Raw genomic sequence first — 11,632 nt, forward strand, 5'->3', positions numbered from 1 at the left:
GGCCTATATATACTATAAGGTTGAGTGATAGAAGGAAATGTAGTGAGCTATGTTGCACTATTGTATTATAGCATTATTGACTGTACTTCCAGTATAAATAAACAAGCATTTGCAATGCACTCGGGCTCGCATTTATGAAAGTTATAGCTATTGTCGTAACTGACAATGTTTTTTACTTTTGTTTAAAGTGGAGTGATCACATTTTCATAGCGCTATTGCCATTCATACGATCTCGTGGCACTGGAGAACTAGAAATTGGGAAATAGGTTACGAGGGAGGGAGGTGGAAAATAAAGGACACCAATGGAAGAAGGAATTAAAAAAAATAGGTAAGGAGTTGATGTAAAAGGGTCGGGGATAATGCAGGACAAGAGATCACGTGATACTGGAGCAGGATATGTGCGTGAGAGACAGAGCGAAAGAAGGTTTACAGAGAAGTTGAGTGACAGGGAGAAAGGGATGGTTAGAGAAGAATGAGGCAGGGGAAAGGGAGTGAGGAATAGAGGGCAATTGCGAATTCGTAAGGAAGAGACTATAGAAGAATGGATGAAAGAAAGAGCTGGGGAAGTTGATGCATACAGGGAGAGGAGAGAGTGAGGAGTTGATTGGGAGTAGTCAGCATTCATACATCAGCTGAAAGATCTGAATTTATGGGTACATGATTAATGGTATGGGACTGTGACATGAAAAATTTCAGAGGTGCCCAAAAGGTCAGGAGTGTTGTTATGACTATTCCAGGTTTTGGTTAAGAAATTACTTTATTAGGCGAGAACTTAGGATAAAACTTCTAAAATATGGTACATTGAAAACATCGCTTGTGTTTTAATTCACATGGTATGCAATGCGATTCAGAAAAACCAAGACTATCGTTAATCAGATGCACTCTAATAAGAATAAAAGCCATTCCCCAATCTCAGGCATGATAGTGTCTGAAAAGATAAACTGTGCCAGATTTTTGAGCAAATCCTGTGCTGGTGGGTATCCTTAATATGGTAATATTTCAAAGTGCACTGGATTTGACGCATCCTATCACAAAGTTACTGAGGAACTGATGCTCGCCTTGTAATGAACTAAATCCCCCATATCAAATGGCCACAACTCCAGTCTGTTATTGTTGTGTATGCTCCTGGAGTCTTCCGTGTCCTTTCTAGCCTGCGCTTCTGACTCATTTGTAACGTTTTGATGTTTCGATGGATAGGGGTTGAACAGCCCAAGAGGGGGGGCAAACCACACCGTCGCCGTGTGCAGCCAATGATGGACAGGCAAAAAAAAAAAAAAAGACAAGCACAGTAAATCCAATATGTTAATATTTAAAAGGTCACTGGATTTGAAGCATCCTATTGCAAAGTTACTGCAGATCCGATGCTCGCCTTGTAATGAACTAAATCCCCTGTTCCAAAATGGCCACAACTCTAGTCTGTTATTTTTGTGTATAGTCCTGGAATCTTGCGCATCCTCTCTAGCATGTGCTTGTGACTCGCTTGAAACTGTTTGCAGTTTCTATGGATAAAGGTCGAGCAGTCAAAGAGCGAGCAAACCACGATGCCGCCGTGACCCGTTGCCTCTGCCTTTCTCCATGGGCAGCAAAAGATATACGGCACAAATGAAACGTGGACGGGCAAAAAGAAAAAAATACCCAAGCACACAGTAAATCCAATATGGTAATACTTAAAAGTGCACTTTATTTGAACCATCCTATGGCAAATTATGGAAGGCGCAAATGAAACATGGACGGACACAGGGAGTTACAATGTGAGGAGGAGGAACAGGAGACGAGGGAGCATTTGTTGGATGTGGCGTAATGACCAGAGCAGCCCGGCCTTGAAGCTGGAGAACCAGATTAGAGTCTCGGCCTTTGCCCAGCCTGAAAATGTATTGTGTCTGTCTGTAATGTAACTGGTGGTCGTGTAAAGTGCACTGATACCTTTGGGTCGAGTTTGAGCTATATGACACTGCAGAAAAAACAAGCATGGCGGCACCAACGCTTTACTTTGAATGTTATAAGTAAAGCAAGGGTGCCGCGATGATACCAAAAGTAAAGAAATTGAAAAAAACCATCTATTTCTTTACTTTTGCTATAATCGCGGCACCCGCGCTTTACTTTGAATGTTAAAAGTAAAGCGCGGGTGCCGCGATAATAGCAAAAGTAAAGAAATAGATGTTTTTTTCTATTTCTTTACTTTTGGTATCATCGCAGCACCCGCACTTTAATTATAACATTCAAAGTAAAGCGTGGGTGCCGCGATTATACCAAAAGTAAAGAAATAGGAAAAAACACCTATTTCTTTACGCCCCCGAGTGGTGCGCGCGCGTGCCACAGCGATCATGTGTTTTCAATTATCGCGCCCGTGTCTGGGGACGATAATTGAAATCACATGGCCTTTGGTGCGCGTAACAGACACCAATAGGCCATGGGCGGAGCAATGCGACCGCCTTTGGCCTATTGCGTGCTGTCTTAGTAAAAAACACGCACGCAAAGGTCAATAGCGGGCCACAAAAGGAAAAGCACACACACGAGCATGTGCAATTCCAGGCTCCGTTTCTGAACCCCTACGCGAGCTCTAAAAATGTGTACACTTGTTTCAAAAATATAAAAATTAGAGGCTACTTAAAATTAAGGCTCCCAGTTTTGACCGACCTTTGATGTTGTCAAGCATCAACCATGACAGCTGGGTCAATAGCTTTGCAGACTGACACGCAAGAAAGTTATTAAGTGGACAAGTTTTCATATTGAAGAGTTAAACCGTTGTAGATGTCCACATGTACTACAATGTGTAGGTCATATTACAGCATTGTATATGAGTAATGCATTGTATGTGCTTCATTTAACACCGATTGCCATTGGTAACCCAACTACAAGTGTACCTTCATTAGTTAAATAAATATGAAAAATAGTTTCAGGCTCATTTTTTTTCAAAACACAAAATACAGATTAAAAACATCAGAAAATAACTATGGAATTATTATAGACCTAGATGTCTAAAAAGGCAAATATAATAAAACCAGGAACCCTCATTAAAATTAAGGCTTCCCGTTTTCAATGTTTAATGATTTTCATAACTAGACAGAACACCTATTTCTCGTACTGTATTGGTTTTTCAAAATGGAGAAAATACAGAAAATAGGTATTTTGAGTGATATTTGATGCTGTTAATAATGACAGCTGGTTCCATAGCTGTTTAGAATGATTCACATGAAGTTAAAAGAAAGGGACAATTGTTACTATTGATGCTTTAAGCAGTTTCAAAGCTAATTTTTGTACCAACATGCTATTGTCACACGACTGATGCATTAAATGTTTACTATAGCAAAGCCCATGTGGTATCCAGTTTCAAGTGCACTATGAGCGTTAAATAAATGTGGAAATATATTAGTATGTTCATTTTGTTCAGAAAACTAAATAAATGTGAATAAATGCAGATAAAACAGCACAAAATAAATAGGGGCAATTACCAACTGAAATATTTAAAAAATAAATAACATAAGGCCTGGCGCCATGGTTGTAACGCTCCCAGAATACCACATGAATATATGGAAATACATGCAGATTACTAATACCAAGATGCTTTCAACGTAAAATGTACAGAAAAAAATGGTAACTTAAAAAAAGGTCTCGCTCATATGTTAAGCAACTTTAGAAATTATTTCTCTTAGTCATCATTCGTTAAAACGTGTTTGATGCAGGCCAATATTCAAAAAGAATAATGGAGAATCAGAGTGAAAACATTGTGACAACTCGGCATTAAATCAGGGGGCAATTTTTAAAGTCACTAAAGTGAATTGGGTATGTGTTTGCATTGTTGCAGATTTAAGACCTTGAGGAATTCACAAGAATTTACAGACATAGGCTGGCAAACATTTGTGAATCCCTTTCTGACATGAACAGTTATACTCACGTATGTTTGCTCGTGCAAAATAAATGCTGAGCAATGAATGGCAAATCCACTTACACTACACCACCTTTTTTTCCAAACCCTTAAAAAAGCTTGACTCCTGCCCTTGTCCGGAGTAAATTTTCAATCATGTCAAGTATGGGAGGAGACTTTGCACATACCCTTAAACATCCAAAATATGAAGATGTGAGCAGACTCACGGGGCATTCCACTACTGCATCTACTGTTTTCTGTTTACTGACAGCTCCTTAATGTAGATTTGTGGAAACGTGACAAAATCAATGCCTTGCTAAAATACAAACAGTGATATAGTCTTAGTAGTATCAGAAAGATTGGCAAAGAGCTCAGTTACAACGAAAATGCTACTTAATTTGTCACCTGACTGCACATCACCAAACGGGACAAGTGGATTTTTAAAAAAAAAAATTACAGGACAAGTAGACTTCTTAAGCATACCATCCCTTGGACAAGTAGATATTTTATAAAATACCACAACCCGAGTTCTATTTCATTTATAAAAATGATCTTCTACAAGAAAGCTAATAAGTTTACAACATTCTTTACATCAACTTCATCAAATATTATAATGAACCTAAGAAACGGTTAAATTACAAAACGCTCAAGCTACCATAAACTATAGAAGAACTCGTAGGCCTAAACGTACAGGAAAGATGTGAAATAAGGCCCGTCATATCAATTTGGGTTCATTAATAATAATAGCTTCCAAGTCACTAGCAGGTCCGTTACACTGACTATCCCATTTCCCTTTACCGCTTAACGGCAGACACACTAAGATTACTGTGGTGCATTCTGGACTTCAGTCTAGGTCTAAATGGCCATAAATTAAAGCAGGAAATGCCTGTAGCAGATCTAAAAGGGAAATCATGTACATCCCCAGCTCTGCTGCTCATTTAGAACGTGCTAACCAATGAGGGACTAGACTATATTTTCCAGCCTTAATTATTGCACTAAAAATAACTAAATGATTTTTAACCAAATAAATCAGATTTACGATTTGCCATTTGTCTGGGGGAATGAAGAACATTTGTTTGATGAAACCTAAGTCACAATCACGTAATATGAAATTTGGGGGCATATCAACGAGAAATAGCGATAAACATCGGTGAGCGGGTTTAGCGCAGATTAGCATATCGCCGGATTTAATCGCCGAGATATCATGTTATTTACAATGCATAGCTCCACGGCGATATTAAATCCAGCGAAAGCAGTGAAAACCACGCATATCATTGGAAATCCGGCGATACAACAGAAGCGATAAGGCAAACCTTGCGAATAGGGAGATGTGGATTCAGCCATAGAATCCACCTCCCATAATATGTATAGCTAAGTCTGCTTTTTAGCAGACGTTAGCTACCGGCGTTATCCGCGGATTCTAACGTTGGCATTGGTGTCCTGGGCCACAGGCCCGGTTCTAGCGGGTGTGCCAGGCCCACCCAAACTTGAGCCCTGGTCCTCACAGTGAGGGCTTGAAGGCAGGCGGGCAACGCCATTTGGCTCAAAGCCCCCCGTCGTGTGTGTCAGCCCGGCTGAGACAGCTTCCCGGGTACACACACACAGAGACAGACAGTTCTGTCTCCCTCCCTCCCTCTATCACTATCTCTCTCTCCATCACTCTCTCTCTCTCTCTGTCTCCCTCCCTCACTCTGTCTGTCTGTCTCTCTTTCTCGGTCCCTCCCTCCCTCTGTATGTCTCCCTCCCTCGTCTCCCTCACTCTGTGTCTCCCTCCATCTCTCTGTCTCGGTCCCTCCCTCCCTATGTCTCCCTCCCTCTGTCTCCCTCCCTCCCTCTTGTCTACCTCCCTCCCTCTTGTCTACCTCCCTCCCTCTCTGCCCCCCTCCCCGTCTCCCTTCCTCCCTGTCTCCCTTCCTCTGTCTCCGTCTGTCTCACTCAGTCTCCCTCCCTCTGTCTCCGTCTCTCTCCCTCCCTGTCTCCCTCCCGCTGTCTCCCTCCCTCGTGTCTGTCTCTGTCTCCCTCCCTCTCTCTGTCTCCCTCCCCCGTCTCTCTCCCTCCCTGTCTCCCTCCCGCTGTCTCCCTCCCTCGTGTCTGTCTCTGTCTCCCTCCCTGTCTCCCTCTTTGTCTGTCTCCCTCCCTTTTATTCACTCTGTTTGTCTCCCTCTCTCTCGGTCTTCCTCCCTCCGTCGCCCTCCATCTTGTCTCCCTCCCTCCGTCTCACTCACTCTGTTTGTCTCCCTCTCTCTCGGTCTCCCTCCCTTCGTCTCCCTCCCTCTCTCTCTGTCTCACTCACTGTTTGTCTCCCTCTCTCTCCCTCTTTCCCTCTCTCTCTTTCCCTCTCCCTGTCTCCCTCCCTCTATCTCCCTGTCTCACTCACTGTGTTTGTCTCCATCCCTCTGTCTCCCTCCCTCCCTGTGTCTCCCTCCCTCTATCTCACTCACTCTCTCTCAATCAGTTTGTCTCCCCCTCTCTGTGTCTCCCTCCCCTCTCCCTCTGTTCTCCCTCTGTCTCCTTGTCTGTCTCCCTCTCTCTCTGTCTCCCGCTCTCAGTCTTTCTCCTCTCCCTCTCTCTCCGTCCCTCTGTCGCACTCTGTCTTCCTTCCGCTGTAAACTCACCCGCTGCTCTCACTGGCTGCTGTCCCCCCCCCCCTCACCTCACCCTGCTGTCCCTGTCACCTCACCCCGCGCTGAGACAGCTTCCCTGGAACACACACAGCCACCGCAGCCAAGTACTTCACAGGTCTTTTAAAGACCATACACTTGTTAATGAGGCTTTGTTGAATTTCACCTCTTCTTAGCGCCCTTGCATCTCCACTCAGAGTGGAGATGCAAGGGCGCTAAGAAGAGGTGAAATACAACAAAGCTTTATTAACAAGTGAATGGTTTTTAAAAGAATCGCCCGGCCCCCATAGCTCCGCGCTGCTGCAACCGGCGATATAAAAAAACAGAGGTATGTTGCCTGCAAGGTCCGCGGGCCGCCAAGGAAGGCTTGCCGGGCCGCTGGCGGCCCATACTACGAGTATCCGTGGTCTAGGTGGAGGTAGTAATGAAGAGGGATTCTCAATGAAGGCTCGCAGAAAGGGAGCCCAAGAAGTGTCACTTGCCTGATACTCCATCCTCAGAAACCTCCTCTTCCCATCAAAAGGACATTGCATGGAAAAAACACTTTTTGAGAGTGATAACATTGAGAAAGAGAATTGGGAAAGAGTGCGTTTTACTGGGCCTTGTAAGACTAAGAAGAGATAAAGGAGGGCCCTGAAGCAAGCCTGCCTAGACATATATGCGACAAATCGAGCCTACAGTGGCCCACCCAAATGCACCCTTGGCCCACCCAAGTTAAAATTCCTGGAGCCGGGCCTGCTGGGCCAGCTTGTTGATAGGGAGTTGTGCTGTAACTCCTTGATTCCAGTGTTGTGTTAGTGGGAAACGCTCACTTTGCATCTCATTAGAGATGCAAAGCGAAGCGTTGGTAAAAAGGCTGCTAACATGCGCTAATGCATGTTAGCACGGCCTTGTAAATAGGGCGATAACATTCTCTCCGCTTTTTTGGCTTTTTAAGCAAAAAAAAGCGGCGATAAGGCCCTTGATAATATGCCCTTTAGTTTGCTCTGTTTTATTTTTACCTACAACTGTGCTTTTAAGCTTCAGCATAGAGTGGCGGTTTCTTTAGATGTCTTCAATCTGTGGGGCGCGACTCGCAGGGGGGGCACTGGAATCCTTGGAAGGGGGTCGCGCATTTCCAGGCCCAACTTCTGCACCCTGTATGAATGATGATTGGCCATTCTAGATGAATGCCAAGAACAGCTCAACAGCAGTTGTATGGAAGAGAAATCACAGGTTATTAGGTTAGGGGACGTGGGTCGGTGGACTTCCCGAGTGTCTGGCGAGCGGCTCGGGTCCTAGAGAATGAGACACAAGGAAGAGGATGTGGTTCGTCGGCTTGACTGCCGACTCTGGTGCTGGAAACCAGGGTTCGAGCCTCGGGGGCGCATCCACATCCTATGATTCTGGGCAAATCACTTAATCTCCCAGTCCCTGGATGTGTAACGTCGGGTCGAGTTCGCACTATATAAAATATGCACACACAAAAAAAATCGTGGCTGGGTGCACCTGCCCCTCTACATGCAAGGAGAAGCGGTTGCAACCGGGAGGGGGCGGAGCCAACGTGGAGAACAGACGGCGGCAGGAGTAGTGTAGTTTATTATCTTTTAAGTCAGTAGCTCTATGGCGCCCATTCCTTCCGGGACCTCGCACCGAGCCGGTGTAGTTGCAAATTGGCGGAATCAGAGTTTCGCAATATATCCGACTGACCCCGCGACCAGTATCCTGCTATGTAGCCGAATGGGGACTTACCCGCCATTTGAATTCGTTGGCAGGGACTGTCTGAGCCAGAGCCAGTCAGAGCGAATCATCCGCGCATGCTCCACTTCCGGACTCCGAATGACGTACTTCCGGAGGTACCCAAGAAAACCAACAAGCTCTGCAAAATGAGTGTGTGTGGCTGTATGCTCGTCTGACGCCGAGCGTCCATGCACTGGTGACTCCTCGCATTAAACAGCCTGGCATAAGAACAACGTGGCACGGTCTGAGCTTTGTATATAGAGCGTTCAGATATTATCCTCTTTCTGATTTGACTATTATTTCTCTGCATGCAGCTTTGTAAATCCATGTTATATATTATTTGTACACCCTTCTGTGTTTTACCTCGCACTGGGCCGCTTCAAGCACCTACATACTGTACATATCTCGCGCTAGTCCAGTTCGAGGTAAACACATAGACGATATATGTCCAAAAAGGACAAATAATATAGCACAGTTCCCCCTCTTCTAACAATATAACAATCACTATGAATAAAGCAATAGAACTAAGAAATGAAAAAATAATTAATAATATGTGTGCAATAATTCAGCTTGAATTTAACTAAATTGCCAGATAAAAAGTACATTTCCAGCTTGGACTGATACCAGCTAAACTTCACAGGTGGATTTTTTTTTTATTGTAACATTCCTTGACACTGTCAGCAATGGCATCTAAACCTACACCACTTCTTTTAGATGTACAGTCACAGGCAAATGTCTCTCCTCTCTTCTAGTGGAAACCTCTTGTTGATTAAGTCTCAAGTGGGAAGCTCTTTTCTCTGAAAATTTACAGACCTCTTTTCCCAACGGCACTTTTGTCATCTTCTACTCACCTCGATCGTGTGACATTCCAAACCAAATCATCTTGTATCACCACAATGCGAGAGTTGACATTTACCATCCTTACCAATCTCCGAACCTTGGACTCCCCGTTGTCAGGGCTTTAAGTGGGATGAAAAAACGGGGGGGGGGGGGGGGGGGGGGAGGTCTCTCAGAGGGGCGCGGCCAGTGTAATTAAAGGCGTGGCTTAAAAACACATAAGCTACAAACCTGTGTTTAGCATAGTGTGCCTCCCGACTTGTATTTTGCTGTTTCTGTCATTGCATCCAGATATGTGATACAAGTAACATCATACCTACAACAAGTCAGTACTATTGGCTTTGTCAATGGTTGTTAGTTGCATTAGATAATTAAGCAGCAACTATGGCTTGTATAGAATATTGAAAAAGCTTCCACTTAAAGCCCTGGTGACACCACCTCAATGTTGCTGCTCCTGAGTTTCAAAAAGAAAAGGGAAATCCAGAGAGACAATGACTCCATATGAAGGATTTCCCTTCCTCTACAACGCTCACCTGGCATGACGTCATGCTGTAACTGCTCCACTAGTGAGCAGTGTGAGCACACGCACATCGATGGGCCTGCTGTCAATGTAGTCCGGGGGAAAACAGACCGCCAGTGCAAGGGCACAAAACAGAGCACGAAAGAGACCGGTTTCGAGGCCCCCTTTAAAATACTGCCGGTGCTCAGCACTGGGGAGACCTGGCCCACTTAAAGCCCTGACAGTTGTTGACCCAACCGGATTTCAACCCCCTACTCCAATCTCCCTCACATGTTTTTACCATCATAACTCTCCTTCCTATATTACAGTTCTCCTCAATTCTTTTAGATAATGGGTACCCATTAATATTTTCCCAGGGGCCAAAAAGTTTGGTATGTGATGTGACCAAGTACCCGCACAGATGCCAGCAGTAGGGTAGGGGGAGGGAGGGGGTTAATGGGGTTTTGCATGTAGGGGAATGAAGCATATGCATCTGGTGGCTGAATTGCATAATGGGAAACCAGAACACATTGAATCAATCCCGGCATCCCCACTTAACCAACCTGTGTGATCCTAAGCAATTGTTTTATTTCACTTTCCCTCCTTTTTCGTCATTATTACATATATGAGGACCTCGAAATACATGACTTCAGGATGGGTGCTGTACAAAACCTTTTCTTATGTTTGATTTTAAAAAGTATAATGTTCATGTATAGTAATAACCCAGTTCACCCAAAGAGTACACATAACAACTGACTTGCTTCTTATTTCACTATTGGCATATTTAGATATATGAGAGAGAATTCATGTTTCTAAATTCATAATTAAAAAACATCACTTTAAGAAAAATAATAATTCTCAATGCACTGTCTGATGTACTAAAGTGAAATGGTTCTGCATGTTAACGAAATACACTTTTTGAATTTTGCAGAGACTATCATATTTTTACACTTTTGCTGCTAGATGTCTTGTAGGTGTTCCTAAAGTTCAGCGGTGCAGCATTCCCTAGTTACTTATTTCTTTAACATCAATAAAACTTTAAATAAATACTTGCCTATTTATTTAACATTTTTTAAGTTTTAGTGCTGAGTCGACTAAACAGCAGATCAGTACTGCAATGGACCAGGCGGCCGCATGTAAAGGTCAGGAGGGCCGCATGTGCCCCCCTGGCCGTACTGTGAACATCCATTTTTTAGACACCATGGGTTCCGTTTATAAGTTTATATATTTATATTAAGTTTTAAGTCTTGCAATATCAATGATGTGATATTGTTGAATGGGTTTTCCTTTCTGTGGGTTTGGCTGTTTCTTGATATCACTATCGTCCTTCTGTTTTCCTACTCTATGTTCACCAAATCACTATTGTCATTAGGGAAATGGGTTACACATCTGTGAGTGTAACTGTACAAGGGTGTATTTAAGATGCTATATACACGTTAGATTTTGTGTACAACAAGGTGATTTGCTTTATTTTCTGTATTGCTTCCCAGCCCTGAAGAAGTCAAGGGGTTATTGCCCACTGACGAAACACGCGTTGGCTGGTCTCGCAAGGAAATCCATGTTAAACAAACCACAACGCTTCCAAGACTGGTTTCTCATTTCTGAAACACAAAAACAGAGTCATAAATCTGCTTCACTGATTGTGTGTGCATAGGAATTTTCTGTCAACAAAAATTTCATTTCCCATTATCCCCAGGAAAAAATGAAGTTCCAGATAAAGAAGTTCATAGCCAATCAGGCTTTGCCAGTCTCCGTAAAGGGTACTGTCTTCCTTCCATCACCCTCTTTCTTCGCTGCTGGCAGCCTGTGTCAGCGAAGCACTGGGACTCCGGTCCCTTTTCATGTTTTATTGCTATTTTATCATGTGAATGGCCTTATAATTGTATTGTGACCTTTCTTGTGAAGAGCTTAGGCCTCGTGTTCAAAGCAGCAGCGGAAACGATTCGCCGCTCCTTTGCAGCCGCTCGGGCAGGGGCGCGCAGTGGTCCACCGACCGCTAGAGGGCCTGCACCCCTCATGCGTCAATTGTCAGATGCTCAGTGTCTCGTTCCTGTGGAGCACAGTGCACATTAGTTTTTAGTCAACGCTGAG

General features: G+C 43.9%; 1 protein-coding gene across 2 annotated transcripts in view; it reads right to left on the minus strand.

Moving 5' to 3' along the window:
* The window catches only part of METAP1D (methionyl aminopeptidase type 1D, mitochondrial), a 1,009,135-nt gene extending 999,975 nt beyond the window's left edge, over window positions 1-9,160 (minus strand). The window contains exon 1 of one of the 2 annotated variants that reach the window (XM_085645294.1): window positions 9,057-9,160. In XM_085645294.1, the coding sequence (XP_085501420.1) occupies window positions 9,057-9,087 (31 nt within the window). In that variant the 5' untranslated portion in view covers window positions 9,088-9,160. Of the gene's footprint in view, window positions 1-8,217; window positions 8,330-9,056 lie in introns of those variants that run through there. The other variant, XM_085645295.1, reaches the window with a different exon arrangement.
* Window positions 9,161-11,632: the final 2,472 nt, after the last annotated feature.

The sequence above is a fragment of the Triturus cristatus genome, chromosome 3_1 (genome assembly GCF_964204655.1).
Source record: "Triturus cristatus chromosome 3_1, aTriCri1.1, whole genome shotgun sequence".
Taxonomy (NCBI): Eukaryota; Metazoa; Chordata; class Amphibia; order Caudata; family Salamandridae; genus Triturus; species Triturus cristatus.